Raw genomic sequence first — 24718 nt, 5'->3', positions numbered from 1 at the left:
TTTTATACATGCTATTTGTTTAATCCTTAGAATAGCCCCATGAAATACACAGGCCAGGTAACATTTCCCCATTTGCTATATGAGGGAGTAAGGCTCAGAGATAAAACAGCTCATCTAGGATCACACAAATAATAAATGGCAGAGCAGAGGCAAGAAATCAGGCCTTCCATATTATAATTAATTGCTTCTTCCACTACACCACATGGCAAAGAATGTGCAAATGTCCTTAAAGAACTCAAGTGGCAAAAGATTTGGCTATAGGGGGATTAGCTAAATCATTTTCCTCACTTTCAGTGAATAACGGTCCTTCAAGGATTTCAAAGGAAAGAATGTTTGCTTCTTTCCCGGTTAAAGAATAGGGCTGGCTTCCAAACCAGTCTGAGAGTGAAAAGCACTGGAGAAACACAAACCCAGACATTCCACCTTACTCCTACGCAAAACCACTGTCCTCCGGTATATAGAAGGTAAAAAAGAACAAAGGTTTGAGGATCCAGCAGTACCCTCTGCATCCAAGTCTTCCAAATAAAAACAATGGTTCATTTCACTCATTCACAGTATTTTTGAGCACATTCTACATGCAAGACACTGTGCGAGGTTTTGGCTACCAAGTGGTTAATAAAATAAAGTCTCAGTCCTTGTGGATAGTTCAACTGGGCAAAATAGCTATTTAGCAAGTATGTGCATAAGTTACCATGATTACAATAGTTATAAACTCTACAGAGGGAAAAGAACCAACCTAGATTATGGGTGAATCAGTGAAAGTCCTGAGGAAGAGACATTTGAACTGAGGCATAAAGGGTAAGCAGAAGTCAGCCAAGAGGGGAAAGAGATTCAGGCAAAGAAGACAGTGTGTGCAAAAAGCTTCAAGTCAAGATAAGTTTTGGAAATCTAAGGAACGAGCTAATTTGACTAGAACATAGTGAGAAAAGAAGTTAGTTTCATTGGACGATACTGGGGAAGAAGACAGGGACCAGGCCTGTGGCTACTGAACCAGGCAGCCATTGAAAGTATTTCAAGCAGAAAAGTGAAATAATCTGATTATTTAGAAAGAGCACCCTGGCTACTGTCTGGAGAATGAATGGGAAGGTATGGGAGTGAGGGAAAAAGAGAGGTAGTGGAGAAACTGGTCCAAATGAGAGATGATGATGGCTTGGCCTAAAGTAGGGGAAGTGAAGACAGAGAAAAACACATAGATTTGAGATATATTTAGAATTCAGAATCAATGTCAGTTTGTGAGTGACTGAAAGGGGTGATGGAAACTGAGATATCAGAATGACTTTCCAGGTTTCTGGCTTCAGTAGCTGAGTGGATACAGCTTCCATTTATCAAGATAGTAAAGCTGAGAGAGGTAAATTTAGTTGGAAGGTATGCAGATATGGAAAACAAGGGCTCAGTCTTAGCCTAAGGGCTTAGTCTAAGCTTGATATACATAGTATATATCCAAGTTGAGATAATCAAGTACATAGTTACATTCTGATTCTGGAGCTCAGAAGATAAGTCTGATCTGCATATAGAAATGTGGAGAGTTACTGACATTTATATTAGGCTTACAATAATGGAAATTGATAAAACAACGTAGGAAAATAACATAGAAGGCAAGAAAGGCCGAAGCTATTGGGCTTGGCAGCGTAGAGATGTAATAAGAACAGATCCATGGATAAGTAAAATAGAGAGCCAGATACAGCAGGTAGAAAAGGAAATGGGAGGTAAACATGTAAAGCCAAGTGTGGACAATCCTTTTGAAAAGAGAATGATATTGACATCCTTGGAAGAGATATTTTACTAATTATCAAGACGTGGAAAATTTGTCAGACATAGTACTCTTTTACCTATAAGTATTGAATTCATCTTGACTCAGTGTAGAAGAAACTACACAAGAATAATAACGAGGTTCCACTAAGAAACCACCATAGTATTTAATATCATTACCTGATTCCACATCGAGGGAGTATTTATCAATAGCCAAGTTCATGGTTTGGTAAGCAGTGGTGCAAAAGTCTTCCAGAATCACGTATACGGTATTGGTGACATTAGGAGGGACAGACTTGGCGAACTTCATTCTGCTGTTCACCACAATACTGCCATTTCTGAAGTTCAGGATTTCTAAATTCTGGAACCCAGTGAGATTTGACTGGAGATAGGGAACCAGCTACAATACACAAAAATTGGTCAGTTTATTGACAAAGTTTTGCATTTTGTTCAATACATACTGAAAACAAAGATGAACCCCTCCACTTTTCCAAATTGTATTCTATTTACGTTATTTAAACTGTTCATCAACAAAAGTATGAATTGTGAATTATTTGCGAGTCATGAGGTTTCAGTGTTATTTAGGAACCCCATGGAACTCACAGACAGTTTTAGATATCAGAGAGTTTATTCTGTTTCACTAAAGGATCGTGACAGTGAAGGCATTACAGGTACCCACAAAGCACTGGTCTCACAATAAAATGTGAATATAAATCTTAAACTTGTATCGGTCCCAGAAATTATATAATACAATATCCAGTATCTAAGTTACAATATCCAAGAATACAATATCCAAGTGTGGCTCATACCATTTTGTGTTTTCCGTTTCTTGTAACCACCTGTCTCATTATTTTCCTATGAAGCCTAGGCCATTACAGTATTTGTAGATGATAGGAAATGAAAATCCATAGCAGACCACACTTCCCTTGGCTCAGATCTTATGCTCTGGGGGGAAAGAGGGGTGGTTCATACACGATTATTCACTAATGCCTGTATTTCACTTCTTATGCTTACCAGTTCTAAGAATCTTTGCTCCAGGGCTTTATACTCCAAAGAGTTTTTATTAAACAGATCTTCTGAAAACATCATGTTAGTCACTCTGAGGCTGAAGAAAACCACCAAAGCTCCTGCGGCTTGGGTATGACCCAAGTCTTCACTTTTTGTTGGCTGAGCCACAATAGCCATCTCTGTGGAGTGAATACTTGTAGACATTTCCACATAACCACCAACCTTGCCATTTTCCTCTGGGATTAGCTCAGGATGATAGTAATCTGTGCCTATCTGGTCCAATTCTGATGAAATATCCTGTACGCCCATAATGACTTCATCTTCCAGCAGGGTGGAACTTGTGGTTGAAGGCAATTTGGTAGACTGTTTCATGGAAGTTTTCAACCAGAGCTTGTCAGTACTCTGTGGTGTACTTGCCAATGTGTCTCTGGACAGTTTCTCTAGGGAAGAAGTTCTTACCCAAACTACATCTGATTCTGGCAATATGGTCCACAAAGGTTGCACATCTGGCTTCACTGCTGAAATCTTGCTGTCAAACCATTCACGGTTGGATGACTCTGTAGTTTGTTCCATATCCTCCTTTAGAAAGGGTTCTTCTTGAATTGGTTTATCAGTAGAAGCAGAGATTGCTGCAGATGTCAGTAGAGGAGGTGATTTGGTAATTGAATAATAGTCAATGTCAGGTACTTCTGATGTGTGCTTGGATAGAACTGGAGATGCAGATTGAGTTGTGGTCTCTGCAAACATGGACACAGTAGGTCCACCAAGGGTCTCATCCTCTGCAAAGTTTGTGGATCTATCAAAATGCCTATATTTTGAATGCTCAGTACTTTGATCTATGGAATCTATTCTGTCATCTATAACTAGTTTCTCATCTGTATCCTCAGTTGGCAAAAGTAAATCCTCTGAATCCTCAACTTCAAGCCATGACTTGGAAAATGGTTCAGTGCTCTTCTCTAATGAAGTCTTGCTCCATGGCCAAGTAATCAGACCTACCTTTTGCCCAGACCCTGAACCTAAACCACTCTCAAATATGAACTCTTTCTCCATAGATGTGTCTGGCATCCAAGTGCTCGCTTCTAATTGGCCTTTGACTTTGGAGGCCAAAGAGTCCATGCCAAAAGGTGTAGTTACTTCTTTAGCAAGAATATCGAATGTGACAGAGGAGACCGGATATGGTGAGGATGTCAAAGACACCCCAGAGTCTTCCATGGATGGTATTATTTCTTTTGGCATAGGACGACTAAATGGGCTTGAAGGCAGTGGATCAACAAAAAGAAAATCTTCTGATCCTTTAACTTTAGTTAATCCTAAAAGTAGAGTTTACCATGAATTAATCTACATAGATGCCAAAATATATTCCCAGTCCTCCTAATAAAACCAGCTACCCATTTTTCCCCATTAGATTACAACAGACAGTTGCTGACTTACTTTGCCAAATCCAGCAAACAACAAGAAGGTATGATTATGTTTTTGTGATATGGTACAGTCACTCATGATTATAACCCCCTTAACTGAGTATAACAGGACATCAGGTACTGAAAAAATGCATCTTCAAACACGTGATTATTTTTACTCCCTGAAAATAAAGAACTGCTGGTAGCCATACTGACAACAAAGAGTGAATCTAGTAAAAACTTAGGAAGAAAATTCCCTAGGAAAATTCCCAAGGAATTTCCATCTCCTTGTTATGTTTATTTTTTTTATTTTTGGCCGCGCCATGCAGCTTGTGGGATCTTAGTTCCTCGACCAGGGATTGAACCTGGGCCACAGCAGTGAAAGTTCTGAGTCATAACCACTAGACCACCAGGGAACTCCCCCTTATTATGTTTATTATCCATCAGCCTTCAGGTTCACCCAATGTTCAAAATCCTGGACTCATTACTTATATCTTTGTTCATCTTCCTCTTTCACATATACTCCATCCCTGAGTCACATCCCACAACAGCTAAATCAGCTACTTGACTTTCATTTCTTAATCTCTGCTGTAGCTGCCCTAGTTCAAGCCTAATACAAGCTAAAAATCTCTACTGGCCCCCAATTAATCCTATTAAAAGATACTGGAATAATCTTCTTTGAGGCTGTTTGTTTACCACTCAAATATTCAAGTAAGAAGAGTAGTTCTTAAATAGTAATATAATTAAATTATAAATTCTTTAACAAGACCTTCAAAATATCTATTAGGTGATCCCAGCCCAGCCCACAAGTTCATTTCTAATTATTTACCTATTTGGATGCTCCCTTCCAACCAATTAAAGCTGATTGTTCCCTTTCTCACACAACTTTCCCAAGACATTTCCTCCTAATGAATGCTGCCATGCTTTTCTCCTAACCCTAGTCTCTCGCTCTCTTCAAAACCTTTGTCATCTGATACAATAAAGAAGTACAAAAAGTCATTAGAATTCCTTACCATCTTCTAATGAGTGAGACCCAGAAGTCCTTTCTTCAGAAGCCACAGGCAAGCCAGTCTGAAGCACTGCTGGGGTGACAGAATGAAGAGTCAAGCTGCTAACCTCTAAAACCTCTGGGGAAGAACTGAGGCTCACCTTCGAGGGAAAGGCTAATTTGGGTGCAGACACTAAATCACCCAAAGGGCTTTCTGACCAGAGTTCCCTGCCAGTGGTTGAAGGAGGACCAGAGCTGAAATCAAGTGGTGAAATACTGCTCATGGTGAATTCATCTGCTGAGGGCCATTCAGCTTGAGGGGTATTATCCTGGAGGGGCAAAAAGAGGCTAAATCATATCATAGATAAAAGAAACACATAAAAATAATTTCAAATACCATCTATCTATCTACATTCCTGGATTTTCTAGGGACAAAAAGGCAATGTAATATTGGGGGAGGGAAGGGGAGTATGGGCTCTAGAATCAAACAGATCCATAATTAAATCCTAATTCAACCACTTACTAGTTGGAAAATCTAGAGAAAAATCATGTATCGCTTGAATCTCACCTGGAAAGTGGGAATAGATGAGATAATATATTTAAAAGATCCCAAACAAAGTGAGTTTGTGAGAGAAAATATTGTTTGCCTTGCTTTAGATGGTTCCTTTCCCTCTGTCTTATTAGCTTAAATACTTTAAATACATAGATGTTACTAATACCTGTAATTTGTTGTCAAAGACCTAAGCACATTGCCCACAGCAGAAAGAACAATCAGTAATTTTATTCATCATTCTGAAAGGTATTAAATTAAGGTCTTTTATTTTGATAAGAAATTGCAACACATCAAAATGTGGTCTCTTACCTTGAGCAAATAGGAACATCTGTGAATTGGTATCACACTTACAAAATAAAATTTGCTCTTTCCAGTGACTTTTTACTAATGTAGTACTAATCGTATCTTAAAGTTTAGCTTCAGGAATAGAAAAGTAGACAGAAACACAACCATTGAGCATACTGATTATTTAATCCTGTGAAGGTTAGTCCACGTAAAAAAGTTTAATGATGTTAATAGGTAAAACAGCCATAACACTGGATAGGAGTTTATATATTCCAATCTATGCTGAATCACAAAAAGTAAGAAGTGTCATATGCATAGAAGGAATTCACAAAATATTTCCTAGATAAAAACTGAAAAAGGAAAATAGAAAAGATCAATCATTCTCTACTCTAAATAGCATTAAAATCACATGCAAGGACTTCCCTGGTGGTGCAGTGGTTAAGAACCCACCTGCCAATGTAGGGGACACAGGTTCGAGCCCTGGTCCAGGAAGATCCCACATGCCGCGGAGCAACTAAGCCCGTGGGCCACAACTACTGAGCCTGTGCTCTATAGCCCGTGAGCCACAACTACTGAGCCCACGTGCTGCAACTACTGAAGCCCACGCGCCTAGAGCCTGTGCTCTGCAACAAGAGAAGCCACTAGGCTTCCCTGGCGGCGCAGTGGTTGAGAGTCCGCCTGCCGATGCAGGGGACAGGGGTTCGTGCCCTGGTCCGGGAAGATCCCACATGCCGCGAAGCGGCTGGGCCCGTGAGCCAGGACTGCTAAGCCTGTGCATCCGGAGCCTGTGCTCCGCAACAGGAGAGGCCACAACAGTGAGAGGCCCGCGTACCGCAAAAAAAAAAAAAAAAAAAAAAGAAGCCACTACAATGAGAGCCCACGCACCGCAACGAAGAGTAGCCCCCACTCGCTGCAACTAGAGAAAGCCCGCGTACAACAACGAAGACCCAATGCAGCCAAAAAAAAAAAAAAGTAAATAAATAAAATTTCTTTTAAAAATCACATGTAAGCTTTTTAAAGACACCAATGCCCACACCCCACACCTCAGAGATTCTAACTTAACTGGTCTGAGGGTAGGACCTAGACACGGTACTTTTAAAAGCTCCTCAGTAGAGGATGCAGCTTGATCATGTGTTGGTTGTATTATTCCAGCCTGGGTTTCTAAAATACTTCTTTAGTTGTTAAATCATTATATTTCTCATCAACTGGAACCTTCAAGAAATTTTCCACAAGCATAAACCTGCCTGAAGACTAGAATTCATGGAAGAGCTATAAACAAAACGAAGCCCATGAAAACTAAGAAACTCTGAATAGAATCCTCTCCCCACTCTTCCAGGAGATTCCTGCCAAGGGTAGTGAATTTTCACTGGCATATACTCTCAAGCCTAATGTGATTTTTAAACAAAAGCACACAATTTTAAGGTGGCTACCTACACTTCAGTCCATGGCCAGGAACTAAACAACCTACTAGCCTACGGAGGGACTCAACCCAATGTCATGACCTAATTAGTCTTGTATGCTTTGCCTACACACTTCCCCTTGTCTCTCCATCAAGGGTCCATGTGAGGAAGCCTTAGACAGCACATTCTCCTAGTCACAAGGGAGGGAACATGAGGCAAGAAATCACTGAGCATGACCCAATTTATCCCCTCTTCTAGTGACAAATGCATAGTAGACCACTGCATATATATGGAGATACTCTCAGTTTCATCTACTATTTCTAAACTAAAAGCACTAAGTCAAGTAACTAATTTTCTTTTGGGGAACTCAGTGACACCAACACTTCCTACCTTGCTCATGCTCTTTTAATTAGGTCCTATTTTAAGTGGGCCATCCTGCTGGCTATTTTCATCTGCCACCACCCTAGCTCCTTCTCTTCCCTGATAATTTCATCACCCTGCTCCCTTACCAGCTGTCTTCTGTCTGAGTTTACACTTTTAGAAGCAGAAGATCAAAAGACAGGAAGAGTGAGAGGTTTCGGTATTTCTTCCCAGTTCCCTCCAAGCCTCAATACTGCAGACGTAGCTGCGTCCCTCTACAATTGCAACTTCAGCTCTCACTGGGCTCTGGTAATTGCATTTCCTCCCCTTGCCCTACAATCCAATGGATGGGAATGGCTTCTCACTGTTATTAGTCTCAGCATACTTCAAGATCCCTTTTTCACTCCCTTAACCCCTTAACAGAACAGGTGGTTCTGTTACTATTGAAACCCTGGCCGTGCCATGTTTCGTAGTGCAATGTATTTTTTAAATCCATAAAAGTTTGAATCACTTCTGTCAAAAGATGATTACATAATTTGTAATGAAATACAAATAGCCAGAAAAGGAAGAATGAGAATCAATTAAAATAACAACAACATGAACCAAAAATGGTATCATTCTGCTAAATTTGATTAGAAATAAAGAATCTAGAAAGTTAAGAGGGAAGTGATGAAAAGTGATGGCGCAATACTAGCGAATATTTTTGCCAGTGTGACTTTGGTCAAAAAATGGAATAGAGGAAGACACATCTGAGCATTAGACTGGAGTCTGTGACCAGAGTCTGATGAAATGAAATATATAGAGAAAGTAGAGAAAGGCAAGATATATGTCAAAGAAAGAGGAAGACCATCCTCAAAAGACAGGATGTAACTGCAAAAGATTAAAAAATAATAATAAAAGAACCATTTCAGGATAAGAAATTACCTCTTGGGAATTCTCTTGTCAGAAGTAAACATGAGGATATCAAGACTTGATTCATGAGTAAGGCCAAAAAGATGATCTAATCAGGGGGAAGATTTCTGGCTTTTTTCTAGTAAATTTTAATATTTTAAGAGTACATCATCACAAGGAGCGAACGTAACCTTATATAACTCTATGTAGTGAAGGCAGCTTGCAATCACTGACCTGCGTACACAGTGCTCCTATATAACCCAGCACCAAACAGACACACAAAGTTGCCTTACGTTTCTGACTAGAGGGTCTAAAACTTTCTGGGTCCTCAAGAATGGGCCAGAGTGATGTCAGTTGAGTAAGACATCCCCCACTCGTACTCCCCCTTCAACAGTAACAATTTGGCATCCTCTATGGACAAAAGTGCCTTTGTGGGAGCTGTGGGATCCAGCATCATACACCAAGGGACCCAGAAGGAGTCTAGCCCACCCATGCACAGGGTAAGAAGCATACAGACCTCAGTCCTGGCTGTGGACCCTGAGGTGGCCCGTGAACTGGCTCCAGCCCCTCTCAGACACAGTCTGGGAGCCCCTGGAGAACAATGACTTAGACAGTCACCCATGAATGACAGAGCCTTTGTGGAAGTCCAGGCGTCCAACAGAGAAGCTCCAAACACACCATTTGAGCAAAAAAGTCCAACTTTAGACACATTGGCGAGTGTAAGAGGAACAGTTTCCCTTTACCCACCTCATCCCTCCCCCAAGGCAGCACAGCTCAGGGCCAAGAGAAACCCTCTCTGTACATGATTTCTGCACAGCGGAAAGTGAAAGCATGTGAGTGAGTCTCTGGCCTCCCCAGCTGTGCAGGACCTTGCTAAAGAGGTCTGTTTCTCTCTCACTCTATCCAGAGAACTGAGTTGTAAGCTGCACGACCAGGGGATGGGAAGTGGCTGAAAGAACGGCGGCCAGGACTCTGAACATATCACAGGGATGCAGATCCTACTAACTACATGACTGACTCCACCAGGAGGCCTGACCACGAGCTGCCAAGACACCTTGCCCATGGATCCCCCTCAACTGGCCCATGGGCACCTCACCCCCACAGGCACCTCCTCCACCCCACGGCCAGCTCCTCGTGTGCACTCCCCATGGCAGGGAGAGCAGACTTTGGCAGACAGCTAGCGAGCAGGCCCAAAAAGCCAGCCTGAATCTATCCATAGGCCAAGGAGAGACGACAAAGTTAAGCTTTTGCACTTTCTTTAGGAAAGCTGTCAGTACTTAGCCTGGTGCACTGCAGGATCAAGAGAAGGCATACAGGGCTTCCCTGGTGGTGCAGTGGTTGAGAGTCCGCCTGCCGATGCAGGGGACACGGGTTCGTGCCCCCGTCTGTGAAGATCCCACATGCCGCGGAGCGGCTGGGCCCGTGAGCCATGGCCGCTGAGCCTGCGCGTCCAGAGCCTGTGCTCTGCAACGGGAGAGGCCACAACAGTGAGAGGCCCGCATACCGCAAAAAAAAAAAAAAAAAAGCATACAAGCTTAAGAATTCTGCCACAACAGGCGGCAAGAAGTGTGGAGAAGGTGTATCCATAGGAGGTCTGAGAAAAACAGAAAGAAAATATCCAAATGGCCAATAGCTACATGAAAAGATATTCAACATCACTATCATCAGGGAAATGCAAATCAAAACCACAGTGAAATATCACCTCACACCTGTTAGAATGGCTATTGTCAAAAAGACAAAAGTGCTGGCAATGGTGTGTGGAAAAAAATTTTTTCCTCATAAAATTAAAAATAGAACTACCATGTGATCCAGCAATACCCACCTCTGGGTATATGGCTAAAGGAAATTAAATCAGTGTGTCAAAGAGATATCTATAGTATTCCCATGTTCACTGCAGCATTAGTCACAATAGTTAAGATATGGAAACAACCTAAGTGTCCACTGACAGATGAATGGATAAAGAAGATGTGTTACATATATACAATGGAATATTATTCAGCCATGAAAGAGAAAGAAATCCTGCCATTTGTGACAACATGGATGGACCTTGAGGGCATTACGCTAAGTGAAATAAGTCAGAAGAATACTGTATGATATCACTTATATGTAGCATCTGAGAAAGCCAAACTCATAAAAACAACTGTAGAATGGTGTTTTCCAGAGTCTGGCGATGGGGAGATGGAGAGATGTCAGTTAAAAAGTACAAACTTGCAGTTATAAGCTGAATGAGTTCTGGGTAGCTAATGTACAACGTGGTGGCTATAGTTAACAGTACTGTGTTATAAACTTGAAATTTGTCTAACGAGTAAATCTTAAATGTTCTTACCACCAAAAAAAAAAAAAAAAGGTAATTATGTGAAGTTACAGAGGTGTTAACTAACTCTATTGTGATAAGTACTTCACAACATATGTGTATCAAATCATCATATTACACACCTTAAATTTATACAGTGTTGGATGTCAATTATATCTCAATAAAGCTAGGGGGAATAAAATGAATTGACCAGATGGAGAGAGCAACAGCTCAATTCCAGATAAATGAAAAAGACAACCAACTGAATTCCAGAATGTAGAAGTAAAACAAATAGAAGCTTTTGTTTTGCCAAAGGCTCAGTGCTTTATAAGGCCATCCTTTGGTTTATAAAAATCTTATGTTAGGAAGTGGGGCTGAGCGTGCACATATGTTTGAATGTAACAAAACTATCAAATTTTATAACTAGAAAGACTCTTAAGAATCATTTAGTCCAAACTTGCCTATTAAAAATAAGGAACTGAGGTTAATAGAAGTGAAATGCCCACAGTCACAAAAAATAGAGAAAAAAAAGTCAGAACCAGATTCTGAGTTTCTAGAGTTCGGTCCCCGTGCTTCACTCACTATACCAGACTGTTCATTGAGGAATACATACAGAGGGCAAAAGGATTTCCAGAGGAGAAACCGGAGCTAGCAGACTTGGCAGTCTATTCTCATTCAGGTTAGCATATATGCACAAATCTAAAAGACCCAGGTGAACACAAAGGAGAGAAAGGAGGAAAAACCATTTTCTAATATTTAAACATCTATGTTGAAAATGGAGGCTGTTTGTATATGAGGAAAAGTTTCTTTCTTTCTCATTTTTTTTCTATTATCTAAAACTATATATGTATTCAGTGAAAAGTAAGAAGGCCATTTACTCAATACTAAGTCTGTCCCTCAAAAATGTTGGTATGATGATGAGTGTCATACCATACCAGGGAATTCACTTGTTTTCCTCTGAATTACCTAAAACCACTTATAGAGATATGTTAAAGCCACCTGTGCTTCCAGCTGAGTAAGGCATATTTACATCCTTGTAAATTCTAAGTGTGCATTTTTTTGAAATTCTAAGAGAGAAGGCTAAGCTCTTCGACCTATACTTAAGAAACTGAGTTTTATCAGACAGAGCCTATGATCTGACACACATTAGGAAAGCAGCTGAATCCTCAATGAAAAAGAAATGCTCAAGTAATATATGATTTCCATAAACCTATAAACTCCTTTTCAGTTCATAAAAGTTAAAACAATACACAATATCTTTAATAAAAATTAAGCCACAAGTAAACAACGTAAAATGTGAAAGTAAACAACTTGACTTTTTTTTTTTTTGCGGTACGCGGGCCTCTCACTGCTGTGGCCTCTCCCGTCGCGGAGCACAGGCTCCAGACGCGCAGGCTCAGCGGCCATGGCTCATGGGCCCAGCCGCTCCGCGGCATGTGGGATCTTCCCAGACCGGGGCACGAACCCATATCCCCTGCATCAGCAGGCAGACTCTCAACCACTGCGCCACCAGGGAAGCCCACAGCTTGACTTTTTAAATAAAGAAGGAAGACCATCTATTCCAAACAAGTACCCAGTAAAAAAAACAGGGCAGGGCAATGAAGCTCTCTCATATATTTTGAAAGATGAACACATACATGCCAGGAATAGCACTTTATTTATTTTTATATGAATAGATGTTCCCATAGTAACAAATTCAACTCATGAATTCTTCTTTTAGTTCAATGTAGTATATTAACAGGTTCAATATTATATTGGCCAGTTTCACTTCTGCTAAGGCCAATTGAAAAGTTTGCTAAGTGCTATAGGAAGCATACTGTGCAACAAGTGAGTTTCCAAACCAGGAGGCCAAAAGGTGTCAAATTCAATATCCCAACATTCTTAAGTCTAAAATAATTTCTAAAAATAAAATCGGATAAAAAAAATCTCATTTCTATTAAAGAATAGAGAGAGAGGAGTTGGGAGAAGGGGGAGAAGGGAGAGAAGGGAGAGAAGGGGGAGGAGGAGGAGGAAAAGGAGGAGGGGGAGAAGGGGGAGGAGGGAACGGGGAGGAGGAGGGGAGGAGGGGGAGGAGGAGAAGCAATAATCAGATACCTCTAATTAATCATTCTTTTCTTTCATGTTTTTTAATCACCCATTAACATTGCAATGTCTCCTCAAATTGAAAAACTAAGGAGTTGGCTTAAATGCAAATAGAACCACAGAAGAGGCAACATAAATGAACAAATGAGTCCAGGTAGCGTTTGCCAATAATTAAAGGGGTAGCTTCTTTCAGCCAAGCTCTAGCCACTTTCTGCAATGGGAAATGTAAACCTAATGATATCAGATCTTCCGGTTTTCAAAAGAAGTTGGAAATCTGCATTTTTATGCAAAAATCTCCTTACTTTTAAATATTGGCTTTTTAAAAAATTTGGGGGCTTCCCTGGTGGCGCAGTGGTTAAGAATCTGCCTGCCAATGCAGGGGACACGGGTTCGGGCCCTGGTCCGGGAAGATCCCACATGCCGCGGAGCAACTAAGCCCATGCACCACAACTACTGAGCCTGTGCTTTAGAGCCCATGCGCCGCAACTACTGAAGCCCATGAGCCACAACTACTGAGCCCATGAGCCACAACTACTGAAGCCCACGTGCCTAGAGCCCGTGCTCCGCAACAAGAGAAGCCACCTCAATGAGAAGCCCGCGCACTGCCACAAAGAGTAGCCCCCGCTCACCGCAACTAGAGAAAGCCTTTGCGCAGCAACGAAGACCCAACGCAGCCAAAAATAAATAAATAAATAAATTTATAAAAATTAAAAAAAAAAAATTGGCCCCAAAGCACATGCCTATAGCTGGATCCAGTCAGCTGGTCTCCAGTTTGCAACCCCTGGCTTATGCAGAAATTTCTGTCTTTACATCGTTCTAAGATATCATCACAGATCTGTGGTTACGGAAGCCCTGAGTAGAATGGGATTAGAAGGAGCGGAATGTGCCATGTTCGCAGTGGATCACCACTCCCTGCCACCGCACCTTGGACGAAATCCTATGACAGCACTACTTTATTTGTGTAGAAGTCTGTCTACAACCACCAGACTGGAAACTTCTTGTAGGCAAGGCCACACCTTATTCATCTTAGTTTCCCCAGCACTTGGCACATGAAAAGCACAAAATAAATATACTTGAATTAATAAGTGAATGAATAAACAAACACCCAATGAATGTAATCTCTGATGTCAATCCCCCTCTAACCTTTTTTCTCCAACATGGAACTTGGTGAAAAAGAGTATTTCCAGTGACTCCACATTTCAAAACTGAGTTGCTCTATACCTGAGCAGAAGTAATGGCTGTATATATTGGTTAAGCCAATTTGGGGCAGACTTCCTAAATTTCAATTGCTGGATTAAAGCCAGGAAACAAGTATCTGAAATTAATTACCATTAATTTCTTCTTTGCCATATGAGACAGAAAAGAAGTCTCAAGAGGGTAGAAGGAGCAGGGAATGAAGAAGAAGGGAGTCGCCATTCTGTGACTGTGTGATAATAAAAGATCGTATAGTCGTGTTGTAGACAGCTTAGTCTCTACAGGTGTTGTGGTTGTTGTTTTACCTGCACTTGAGGAAGCCACTTTCTTTTCTACTGGATGCCTCCCTGTAGATGACATGGCAAGTGGAGATTTGAAGGGGGCAGAAGAGTGTCCAGGGGAGTTAAGTGGTAAGAACAAAAAGGAAAGTTCATTCCATGCTGTTTCTGTGCAAATGGGAATGCTTTCTGCCCAGGTTAAAAGGAGGCCTGATTGGACGGTGGGGGTGGGATGGATTGGGGTTGACATATATACACTACTATGTATAAAATAGATAACTAATGAGAACAGACTGTAAAGCACAGGAAACTCTACTCACTGCTCTGTGGTGACCTAAATGGGAAGGAAATCCAAGGAAGAGAGGATATATGTATACGTGTGGCTAATTCACTTTGCTGTACAGCAGAAACTAACACAACATTGTAAAGCAACTATATGCCAATTAAAAAAAAAAAAGAAATTCTACAACTTCAAAGTGCAATTAAAAAAACACACATGTAAGGATAAATAACATTAGAAATAAATGGACTTAAATATGAAAAAAAAAATGCAGGCCTGATATACCATCCCTGTCAACTAGCCAATATTTCTACTCTTGCCTTCTCTCCTTTCCATACACACACTGTTCTATATGCTTTGGAGTCTAAACTTTTTCTTCAATACAATCCTTGGAACAAAAATGTATACTCTGTATCTATGTACACCAAATTTATAATCTTGGCTATAAAAACTATTTCTGGGTAACTTTTAGAGAACAACTCAGTGGGCACTTATAGCTTAATTATCACCAAGCAAGTATGAACCATAAATAAGCTTTCTACCATGTGTGGACTTTGGCAATGCCAAATGTGTGGACTTCATTTAACCACTGTAGAAGGCTTAAATTATCTGAACCAATACTTGGGTCCCATGAGCTGACAACTATGAATAATGTCCCAAGGATGATATAAGAGAATATGTGTAATAGGAACAGCTTGGGAAAGTCATGATACCAAAGTAAGCAGGTAAGTGTACAAAGAAGAAAAGCTTGAGGGCCTGGTTCTAGGAGTAAAACACAGAAACATACTTACCAGAATAGATGGTAAGGTTTCCTGAAGACTTGAACTTTGGGTGTTCCAAACTTGGTCTTCACTTTGGGGAAGTAAAACTCCTCTCACTAAAGAAAGAGTAACATTAAAGAACATTTTTAGTTGAGACACAATTGTACTTGAGGTTCAGGGACAACTAAAAACCAAGTTTTTCCTTTTTATAGCTTACATTTGGGTAGAACAGATGGGGAGTCGCTTAGAAAATGCTTGATACTTTATTCAAATATTGTACTTATATTAGCACAATCTGTCTAAATTACAAGACTCAAACATAAAATAAATATTCTCCCCATCATTACATTTAGGACACTCCTATATTATTTTCTTTCCTTTATCAAGCAATTTTTTACTCTTTTCAAGATTCCTATGAAGTAGTTGCTTTAAAACTGATTTTTTTTTCATTTTAATAACGAAGTTGAACTGAAATTCCAACTCATTTAGTTGATGCTAAAAATGGAGAAAATTATGCAAAACTATTTCCTTTTCGGCAGAAAGTGCCTTTGAAAAATGGGGTAAGACACCAGAGAGTTTATCACTATACCAATACTAAGCCATAAAGTTAACAGAGTAGATTGTATAATTTAATTCAATAAGATTTACTGAATCCTTGCTAGTTACCATGGACTTTGATGAGATTGAGGCTATAAACATTAATAAAGTCAAGTTTCTTTTGTGGAACTGTTCCCTATGTCACAGATAAATACATATTATAAAACAATATGAAGGACATTTATATAATGTATGTGAACACAGACAAAAAAGAAAATGATTTTGCCTGGAGGAGAGAAGGAATCAATAAAAGCTAAAAAGAAAGGATTGTCAGAAAGGTGATCTGGTGCATACACAAAAATAGAAGCAGAATCTCTCTTAATTCACCTGTTCACTGGCATAAAGGGATCAAACAGAAGTCAAAGACCCTATTTTTGGAAAATGTAAGTATTTTCCAAAATTCTTTTTCAACTGTGTATTCAGTTATCTTGTCTTCTATGGAAAACAAGTAGCATGAGATCAAAGATGAACATATCTTTTAAGATGATTGAGTCACCTAGAAAGCTGCAGCCATTCAGAACTCTGAAGCTGGCAAAACAAACAGAAATGGATTTTAGGAATAAAATTCTGAGCAATTGAAATGTACATCTACTGAAAGGTCAAAACACCTGAATTAGTTTGTACTGGATATCCTAAAGCTTTTGTTAAACTTGCTTGGAAATTCTGAGAGAACTGTTGACCTCTTTTTTAGGACACCTTCTAGGAAGTAGCTCCACCACAGGCTCCACATAAAAGGAAGACCTCACTATGTTGTTTATGGATTTAGTTTCCTAAACAACCTCATTTTGCCTATGGCATATCTTAATCCTCATGCCATTCTTCCACCAGAAACCCCTGATTGATCTACCCAAATTATCTGCATGGCTAAAGCGCCATTCACATCAGGATGGCTTCTGTCTCATGCAGTCTAGAGAGTGCCAGAACCATAAATATTTTTGGAAATTAGTTTTCCCAGAATATACTGGAAAAGAAACTAAAACTGTACAAAGACTTAATGGTTATCCAACTTACCATCAATAAGCTGAAGGGAGTCAGGATCCAGATTCAAAGAGGAGGTCCCCAGCAAAACATTCTGGTGCAGTGTCTCAGCAATATAATCTCTGAAGTTACTAATTGTATAAACAGCAGTGGGCTTATCATCCAATTCCACAAGACCATGGTTCTCCACCTTGTTGGAGTGAAGGCTAATTAGGTCCCAGGTGGTATTGCTGATGGCATCACCATTGAAGGTAACTGCATAGTGAACATCTATGCCACTATGGATGAAAAGAGAAACAGATTAGGTCCCACCAAGGAAACACAAAGAAAGGAGCTTTGAACCCACCAAGAACAAACATTAGACCTAGAGGGAGAGTCTCAAAAAGCATGGATTCCATCACCATTCTCTGAAGACTCTGGGAAACCTTTAGCCATCCCCTTCTTCCCAGAGAACAGAGGGTTATAGATCTAAGAACATGGAAAGGGGTCTAAGGAGGCCGCAGAGTCAACCCTGCACAATACCTGAGCGTATTCTTCCCCCATGTTCTCACCCCTTCAAAGCCAACTGCTCCTTTTCCCTATCAGCCTGCTTCCTTCTTTCCCTATTAGCCTTTTTCCTACCTGATTTAAAAGAACAAAACAAAACAAAACCCTCTAACTCTACTCAACAATGGGAAATCCTCTCATATCTCTTTATTACTGTTGCTGGATGAATTATGTACTCCACAATGGGGAGTGAAGCAATGAAGAAGCTTAATTACTATGAACTAAAACATAGTTGCCTACTGTGAAAGGAAAATATGAAATATTTGGAGATAAAGCAAATTGATGACTCTTTTAAAATATCATGCTAGAATATTTTCTAATATGACAGTTATCTAAGTCTCTCAGGAGACATACTTTTGTTTTATAGCACAGACAATTTACAGTCCTATAAAGTTTAATAGTGGATTGTAAAAAAGAACTACTAAAATGTGATGGGTTTTTTGGCCTGATAGAACGATAAATCCAAAGTTTATGATTTTACTAACCAGTAGGGCATTTAGCAATGTTGTGTCTAACTTAACAATCCTTTCCCAATTAACTATATATACTTCTTTCAAATGCTCTAGAAACTAGCTCTCATTTTTCTGTTGGTTCCCTCCTTAATGTGCTGAATAAAAGTTTGACAAGTGCTAAGAAATAACTTTGTCTAGGAATGGGGCCTTTTCACTATCTTTCCACAAGCAAAGAGAAGATTTCTTGGAATAAAGGATAAAGTGAAAATAATTAGTAGGACATGATATGTCATTTGATATTTTCTTAAATAGTCATTTTGAAGAAACATCAGAATATAAAATTTTTAAGCCAACAGAATTACTCCTTCTAGACACTCAGATTTATCTAACAGCTAAAAACTAACATTTTTGTAAGTGCTTACAATGTGACAGGTATTTCACAGGCTTTAATCTCACTTAATATTCATAATAACCTTATGAAGGTTTTATTACCTTCAGATTATTATTAAGAAACCGAGCTTTAAAGAAGTTAAAAGACTTGCCTAAAATTTCACTATATATAAGGGATAGATAGAGTCAAGATTCAAACACGGATCTGCCTGACTCCAGTACCTGTATTCTGAACTACTTTGCTACACTCTCAGTAACTTTAATTAAACTACTACCAGAAAAAAGTCATTATGAGAATGGCTTTGCTCTACTCATCATTCTGGCTTCCAGCCAGTCTATGAGACACAGCCATCAGAGGCAGTACCCAGCAAGACACACCAAGATCCCTCCAGAGGAAAGGAGAATACCACTCTCCCAAAGATAAACCACTGAAGGCAGATGTGCAATGGAAATAATCTGCCACCTTCAGACATTCTATAGGAGCAAAATGATGCCGAAAGCAAAGCACTCAAATAAATTAAGCACTTCCTCCTCTGAGCTCACTTATATATTCCTTGATTATAGCCTTTGCTGTTTTGTAAAAAGATTCTGTTTATAGTGACTGCCTTGCAGTCTCTCCTTGAGTTTCTATCTCCAATGTTTGGCTTGGTACCTGGCATTAAGTGCCTATCAAATTAACAGAAATCTATACCTGCCTGAATATAAAGAGAAAACTGCAGCCTAATTAAGGTATTCATATATCTCAAAAAAAAGTGTCAGGATAATGAGAAGTGTCTCATAGAGTCTAGAAAAAGGGTTAGTCAACTAATAATTTATGCTACCATTAGTGAAAAGTTTCTGATCAGTGTATTGTGGCTTCCTTGTAACACAGATCCCTAGACTGGAGACAGCTGCAACAGGCTAGCATGACTTTGATACTGGCCATTAGGATCACCCAACTTCCTTTCTCTGATCTCAAGCTTGCAAAAGGAACTTTTGATTGTAATTCCCTACAGACTGTCCTATGGGGAAAGAATGCATGAGCTAAGGCAATGCAATAATTAGTCAGTTGGCAGATATATTTCTTGCTTTAAATAGATCAATCGGCATTGTATTTTGTGGTTTGGTTAGCATAAATTGGTCTCAAGAGACCTCTCCTTCCTGGGAACACTGGCAGTTCTGATCTTGTCCAGGGCCTACAGGGGAAGCCATGAAGGTGTTACCCCTCACCTGCCACAGAAGCAGCCAGGCATGATACGATGTTCCTGTCCCACTCTAAGGTCAGTAAGGTTTTCCTCCCAGATATGATAAGCTACCACTTCCAACAGGGTGGTTTAGGGAGCTTTAAAGTGGTAATTGAGCATTTTGACACCCGGATGCCCTACTAAGTGGCGAGACATCTGCTTGTCATCTGTAAATTCCCTCAAACCCTTAATTTTTCATATCGCAATATGCTGATTCATGAGTAATTCCTGATTTCCTTTTGTAAAGAAATAAATTCAGTAAAACATGCTAAAATAACCAAATGATGGCCCCAATGTGAAATAAAATAGTATGAGGGACACTTACTGGCCACAACTTACCACACCACATGTGTCCCAAGCATTTAGGACACAATACCTGGCTCACAGCAGTTCCCTAAATACTTTTGAAAATAATGAAAAAACAAACGGTCAATTTTATTCAGTAATGCAGGCAGATAAGACCATTGAATTTGTGCCACTTAAATGACAGTATGTGATACTCCTGACTTAATCTGAAGGGTTTTTAAGTCTCTAAATATGAAAGAGTAATTTTTCACCCTAAAGAGCATGCATATTATCCTCATACATTTGTGTCTTCTGGGTAATGATTTTAGGGACACTGCTTCACAGCCAGAACCCAACTCTGTGAGGATGTGCATGCTCTTTCCAAGCTCTGTGGGATGGACCATGCCTACATCTCCAGAAAGGTGAGCTTCTCCTTGGGATCTATGCCCAACCTATTAACATGTTAATATGGCTCTAAGACTCTAAGGCTCTAAGGAAGCAGTGATAAGGGAAAAAATGGAGAAGAAGAAAAGGTTGTGCCAGTTAGCACTTGAGCTACAAAGCAAATCAGACAAGGCTACAAAGAAAATCAGACAAGGAGAGTCAAGCCTTTACTGAGAGCCTACCATATGCTTTGCATGACTTTTAAATAGCATAGGGAGAAGACCAAGAGAAATGTTCCTAGATCAAGAAATCTGAGCAAATCAGGCAGTCTGGGTTAGATCACTAGCCTTACTCTTTACTGGCAAAATATAATTTGTCTCCTAATGTTTCCCTTGGACTTCTAAAAATAACACTTCTAATATCATCTACTTTGTCTAGTAAGGATAAATTCTTTAAAGAAGATAAAATGCCTCACAGAGATACTGCAATTTATTACCAAGTTTTTGTCCTGGAAAGAGAACTCAAAGTAATGCTTGAGGTATCAGAAAACCATTTATTCTCAGATCAGAGAACTTCAGCATGACCCAGAACAGACTTAGTTCTGGCATGGTAAATGGAATACAGAGACATCTCAAGATGAGGAACAGAATAAAAGCCAAGAGAAAAAGAAAGTACATAAGACGCAGAATGCACACTGGTGACAAAGCGTTATCTGACTGAAGAAAGCTATGCTGGCTCTCTGCACTCAGCAACTCCAAGTTAACCAACCATCACCATAGCATCATCTTTCATCTTCTAAACTGAAACGACTGCTATGTAGAGGAAAGTTTCTCTGTCTGACTGCTATTTCCAGAGACATCAATCATGTGGAGGTGAAATTTACCCTTATTCCTCACCTCTAATGCCCTGATTGGCTGTTTGATGTGTGCAGGTTTTAAATAGAAAAAATAATGATACCACATCTCGTGACAACTGATCCAACTAAAGATATTTCAGAGAAACTCAGACATCCCTTCTTCTCTCATACTTCTATTAGGAAGAAGGTGCATACTTACAAGGCCTGGAGCTGAATTTTTGAAGTGTGTGTACCAGGCAGATATTTTGTTTATTCACTTCAAATGGGTCCTAATAACTTAAAATAATGTGTGCATCTTGAAAGAGGTACAAAGCAAATAGAAAATTTCATGTGTATATAAATGCTTATGGAGAGAGAGAGGGGTATTACATATTATATAAATAGACTATTTCTGTGCCACACATTCATTCACACACAGCTCAAAATAAAAGTATACCAGAAAGTTATGAATAAACTCCACCAACTGGTTAATATCTGACAATACTGAACAATTTTAGAAACTGTACTTAGGTTAACAATTCTATCATAAAATCTAATGGTTTCATATTGTTGTCTGTGTCCCGATAGAGAACTTAGCACTCAGCAACTGAAACCATTCTTTGATCACAGGATTAACATCAGAATTCGGGTTGTTTTAACATTCTGATCTCCCCAAGAGGGCAGCAATTAAACAATCTTTTGGTTGAATATTGACCATCAACACATATACCTATAATATAAACACACAGAGCAGTCTGCATATACTAAGAGTACAGAAACCCAAATCCTGATTACTTTGGGCAAAATATCTGATACCCTCTAGTCACGTAAGCTACGTCAAATCAGTTTGCCTCTCTAAGGCAAAATTGCCTCACCTCCAAAAGGAGAATGAATATTCTCATTTTCACTATCTTACAGGGACATAAGAAAATAAAATGAAAAAACAAAAGAACCCGTACTTTGACATATCTCTGAAAGCACTTTTAATTAGACTGTGTTCCTAGATGATGGAGACCAACAGTTATTCATTTTTGCAGGCACAAGGTTTGCCCAATTAGCAGACACTTAGTGAATATTTGCTAAAATAATATAAATGAAAATGAGGAAGTCAGAAAGCCCTTTTCAAATATAAGATATTATATCTTATATAAATGAAGGCATAATGACATGGATTGACCTGGAGTGTATTACATTTAGTGAAATAAGTCAGACAGAGAAAGATAAATACTCTATGTTATCATTTATATGTGGAATCTGAAAAATAAAATAATCGAATGAATATAACAAAACAGAAACTGACTCACAGATATAGAGAACAAACTAGTAGTTACCAGTGGGACGAGGAAAGGGAGGAGGGGCACGATAGGGGTAGAGGATTAAGAAATACAAACTACTATGTATAAAATAAATAAGCTACAAGGATATATATCGTACAGCACAGGGAATATAGCAAATATTTCATAATAACTTTAAATGGAATATAATCTATAAAAATACTGAGTCACTATGTTCCACACCTGAAACTAATATAATACTGTAAATCAACTATACTTCAATAAAAAAAATAAAAATATTTTAAAAAGATATTACAATGAAGAAATATTACCGTATCTCTAAACATCTCTGTACTTAGCTTATGAATTTGCTTCATGTTTTCTATATTATGGTTATCAATCTTTCAAGAGAAAGTAAATTTTAAATAAAGCTGAGTTCAAAGATAAAATGACAAGCAACCTTCACAAGGGGAATTGACTATGTTTTTATATTATGCTTCTAAGAAGTTCCAGAGAGCAGCTGTTTTCGCAAATGAACTATGATAGAGATCAGCTTTCTCCCTTTCATTTACCACTTAAAATGACACTTGATTATATTATTCAATGACAATAGTATACTTGAAAGTGTTTTCATTAATGCCAGTTTTTATTCCAATTTTAAATTAAGTATAACTCAATATTTTAAAGTATTTGTCGTAGGCTATATTGTACAGCAGAGGGAATATAGCCAATATTTTACAATAACTATAAATGGAGTATAAACTTTAAAAATTGTGAATCACTATGTTGTACACCTGAAACTTATATAAAATTGTAAATCAGGGCTTCCCTGGTGGCGCAGTGATTGAGAGTCTGCCTGCTGATGCAGGGGAAATGGGTTCGTGCCCCAGTCTGGGAAGATCCCACATGCCACGGAGCGGCTAGGCCTGTGAGCCATGGCTGCTGAGCCTGCGCATCCTGAGCCTGTGCTCCGCAACGGGAGAGGCCACAACAGTGAGAGGCCCACGTACCACCAAAAAGAAAAAAAAAAAAAATTGTAAATCAACTATACCTCAAAAAAATTTTTTTGATTTAAAACTAAATAAAAATAGATTAAAAAATAAAAGTACTTGTCAGTCAGCAGCCTATGACAGAAGTCTGTAAACTACAGCCTGTGAGCTAAATCCAGCCCACTGTCCATGAGTTAATGGATTTTATATTTTAAATGGTTGAAAAAAATCAAAATAACAATATTTTGTGACGTGAAGATCACATGAAATTGACATTTCAGGGTCCATGAATAAGTTTTATCAGAACACAGCCACGTTCATTCATTTTCAATATATTGCTTACATCTACTTTCATCTGATAGTGACAGAGGTGAGTAGATGCGACAGAGGCTGTATAGTGTGAAAAGGTTTGAAATATTTACTATCTGACTCTTAACAAAAAAATGTTGGCCAACTCATCTGTAAGGAGATGAACAGTGATACTGGAAGTAATAAAGAAATTAAGCCACATTCCCTTGGACCTTGGGCTACCATATTTTCTGAACTACCTCCTCATTAGGTGGACAGTATAGAAAGTGCCAAAAGTTACTCTACCTGCCATTTTCCTTAGGGGATCTGAAAACAAAAATGGAAAGTGTTAAGCAGAGTTTAAGAGCGTTATAATTGTCATATAATTCATCAAACTACAAGTTCTTAATGTATTTCCTCTGAAATGTTTCTTTAAATGAAAATGCTTGTATATACTAGATAATGACAAATTCCTGTACATTGAAGGAAGATAGCAAAGGTGGAGAAAATATTCTATTTTAAAATCAATAGTCTTTACTGTCTTCAAACTTGTTAAAAATACTTTTAAACAATTAATATATGGTTATCTCTTTATAAATAAACTTTTTTTCAGTAGATCAGCAGAGAACTCCAGCTGTTGGCACTAACAAAATTGGGAATACTTTTGGGGGGATACAATGTGTTATGTGGTATTAAAATGAATAAAAGAAAATCAGATGGTATATAGTAAGGTTCTAAGGGGTTGGGAAAGGTCAGGACTGACTAACTTATAGGATATTGCATAGCCTTTAATATTTATTTATTTAATATTTATTTATTTATTTATTTAATGTAGTAGAACTTCCCATGTGCTATGCATTTTACAAAAATTAATTCATTTAATCCTCATGAAAACTTATTAAGGACCATGAACATCCCCATATTACAGGTAAAGAAACTGAGAAACAAAACAACTAAA

The 24718-nt window shown here is 38.9% G+C and overlaps 1 protein-coding gene across 1 annotated transcript in view; it reads right to left on the bottom strand.

The window, feature by feature from the left end:
• IMPG2 (interphotoreceptor matrix proteoglycan 2) overlaps nucleotides 1-24718 on the bottom strand; it is a 69740-nt gene that overhangs the window by 6941 nt on the left and 38081 nt on the right. Inside the window, exons 9-14 of the mRNA XM_033433274.2 lie at nucleotides 24067-24087; nucleotides 17128-17372; nucleotides 15550-15635; nucleotides 5168-5471; nucleotides 2764-4067; nucleotides 1930-2149 (exon numbers count right to left, since the gene is read on the bottom strand). Of these exons, the coding sequence (XP_033289165.1) occupies nucleotides 1930-2149; nucleotides 2764-4067; nucleotides 5168-5471; nucleotides 15550-15635; nucleotides 17128-17372; nucleotides 24067-24087 (2180 nt within the window). The remainder of the gene's footprint in view (nucleotides 1-1929; nucleotides 2150-2763; nucleotides 4068-5167; nucleotides 5472-15549; nucleotides 15636-17127; nucleotides 17373-24066; nucleotides 24088-24718) is intronic.

This window comes from Orcinus orca, chromosome 5 (assembly GCF_937001465.1).
Source record: "Orcinus orca chromosome 5, mOrcOrc1.1, whole genome shotgun sequence".
Lineage (NCBI taxonomy): Eukaryota > Metazoa > Chordata > Mammalia > Artiodactyla > Delphinidae > Orcinus > Orcinus orca.
The sequence above is the reverse complement of the archived record's forward strand: the minus strand, read 5'-3'. Positions and strand labels throughout refer to the sequence as shown.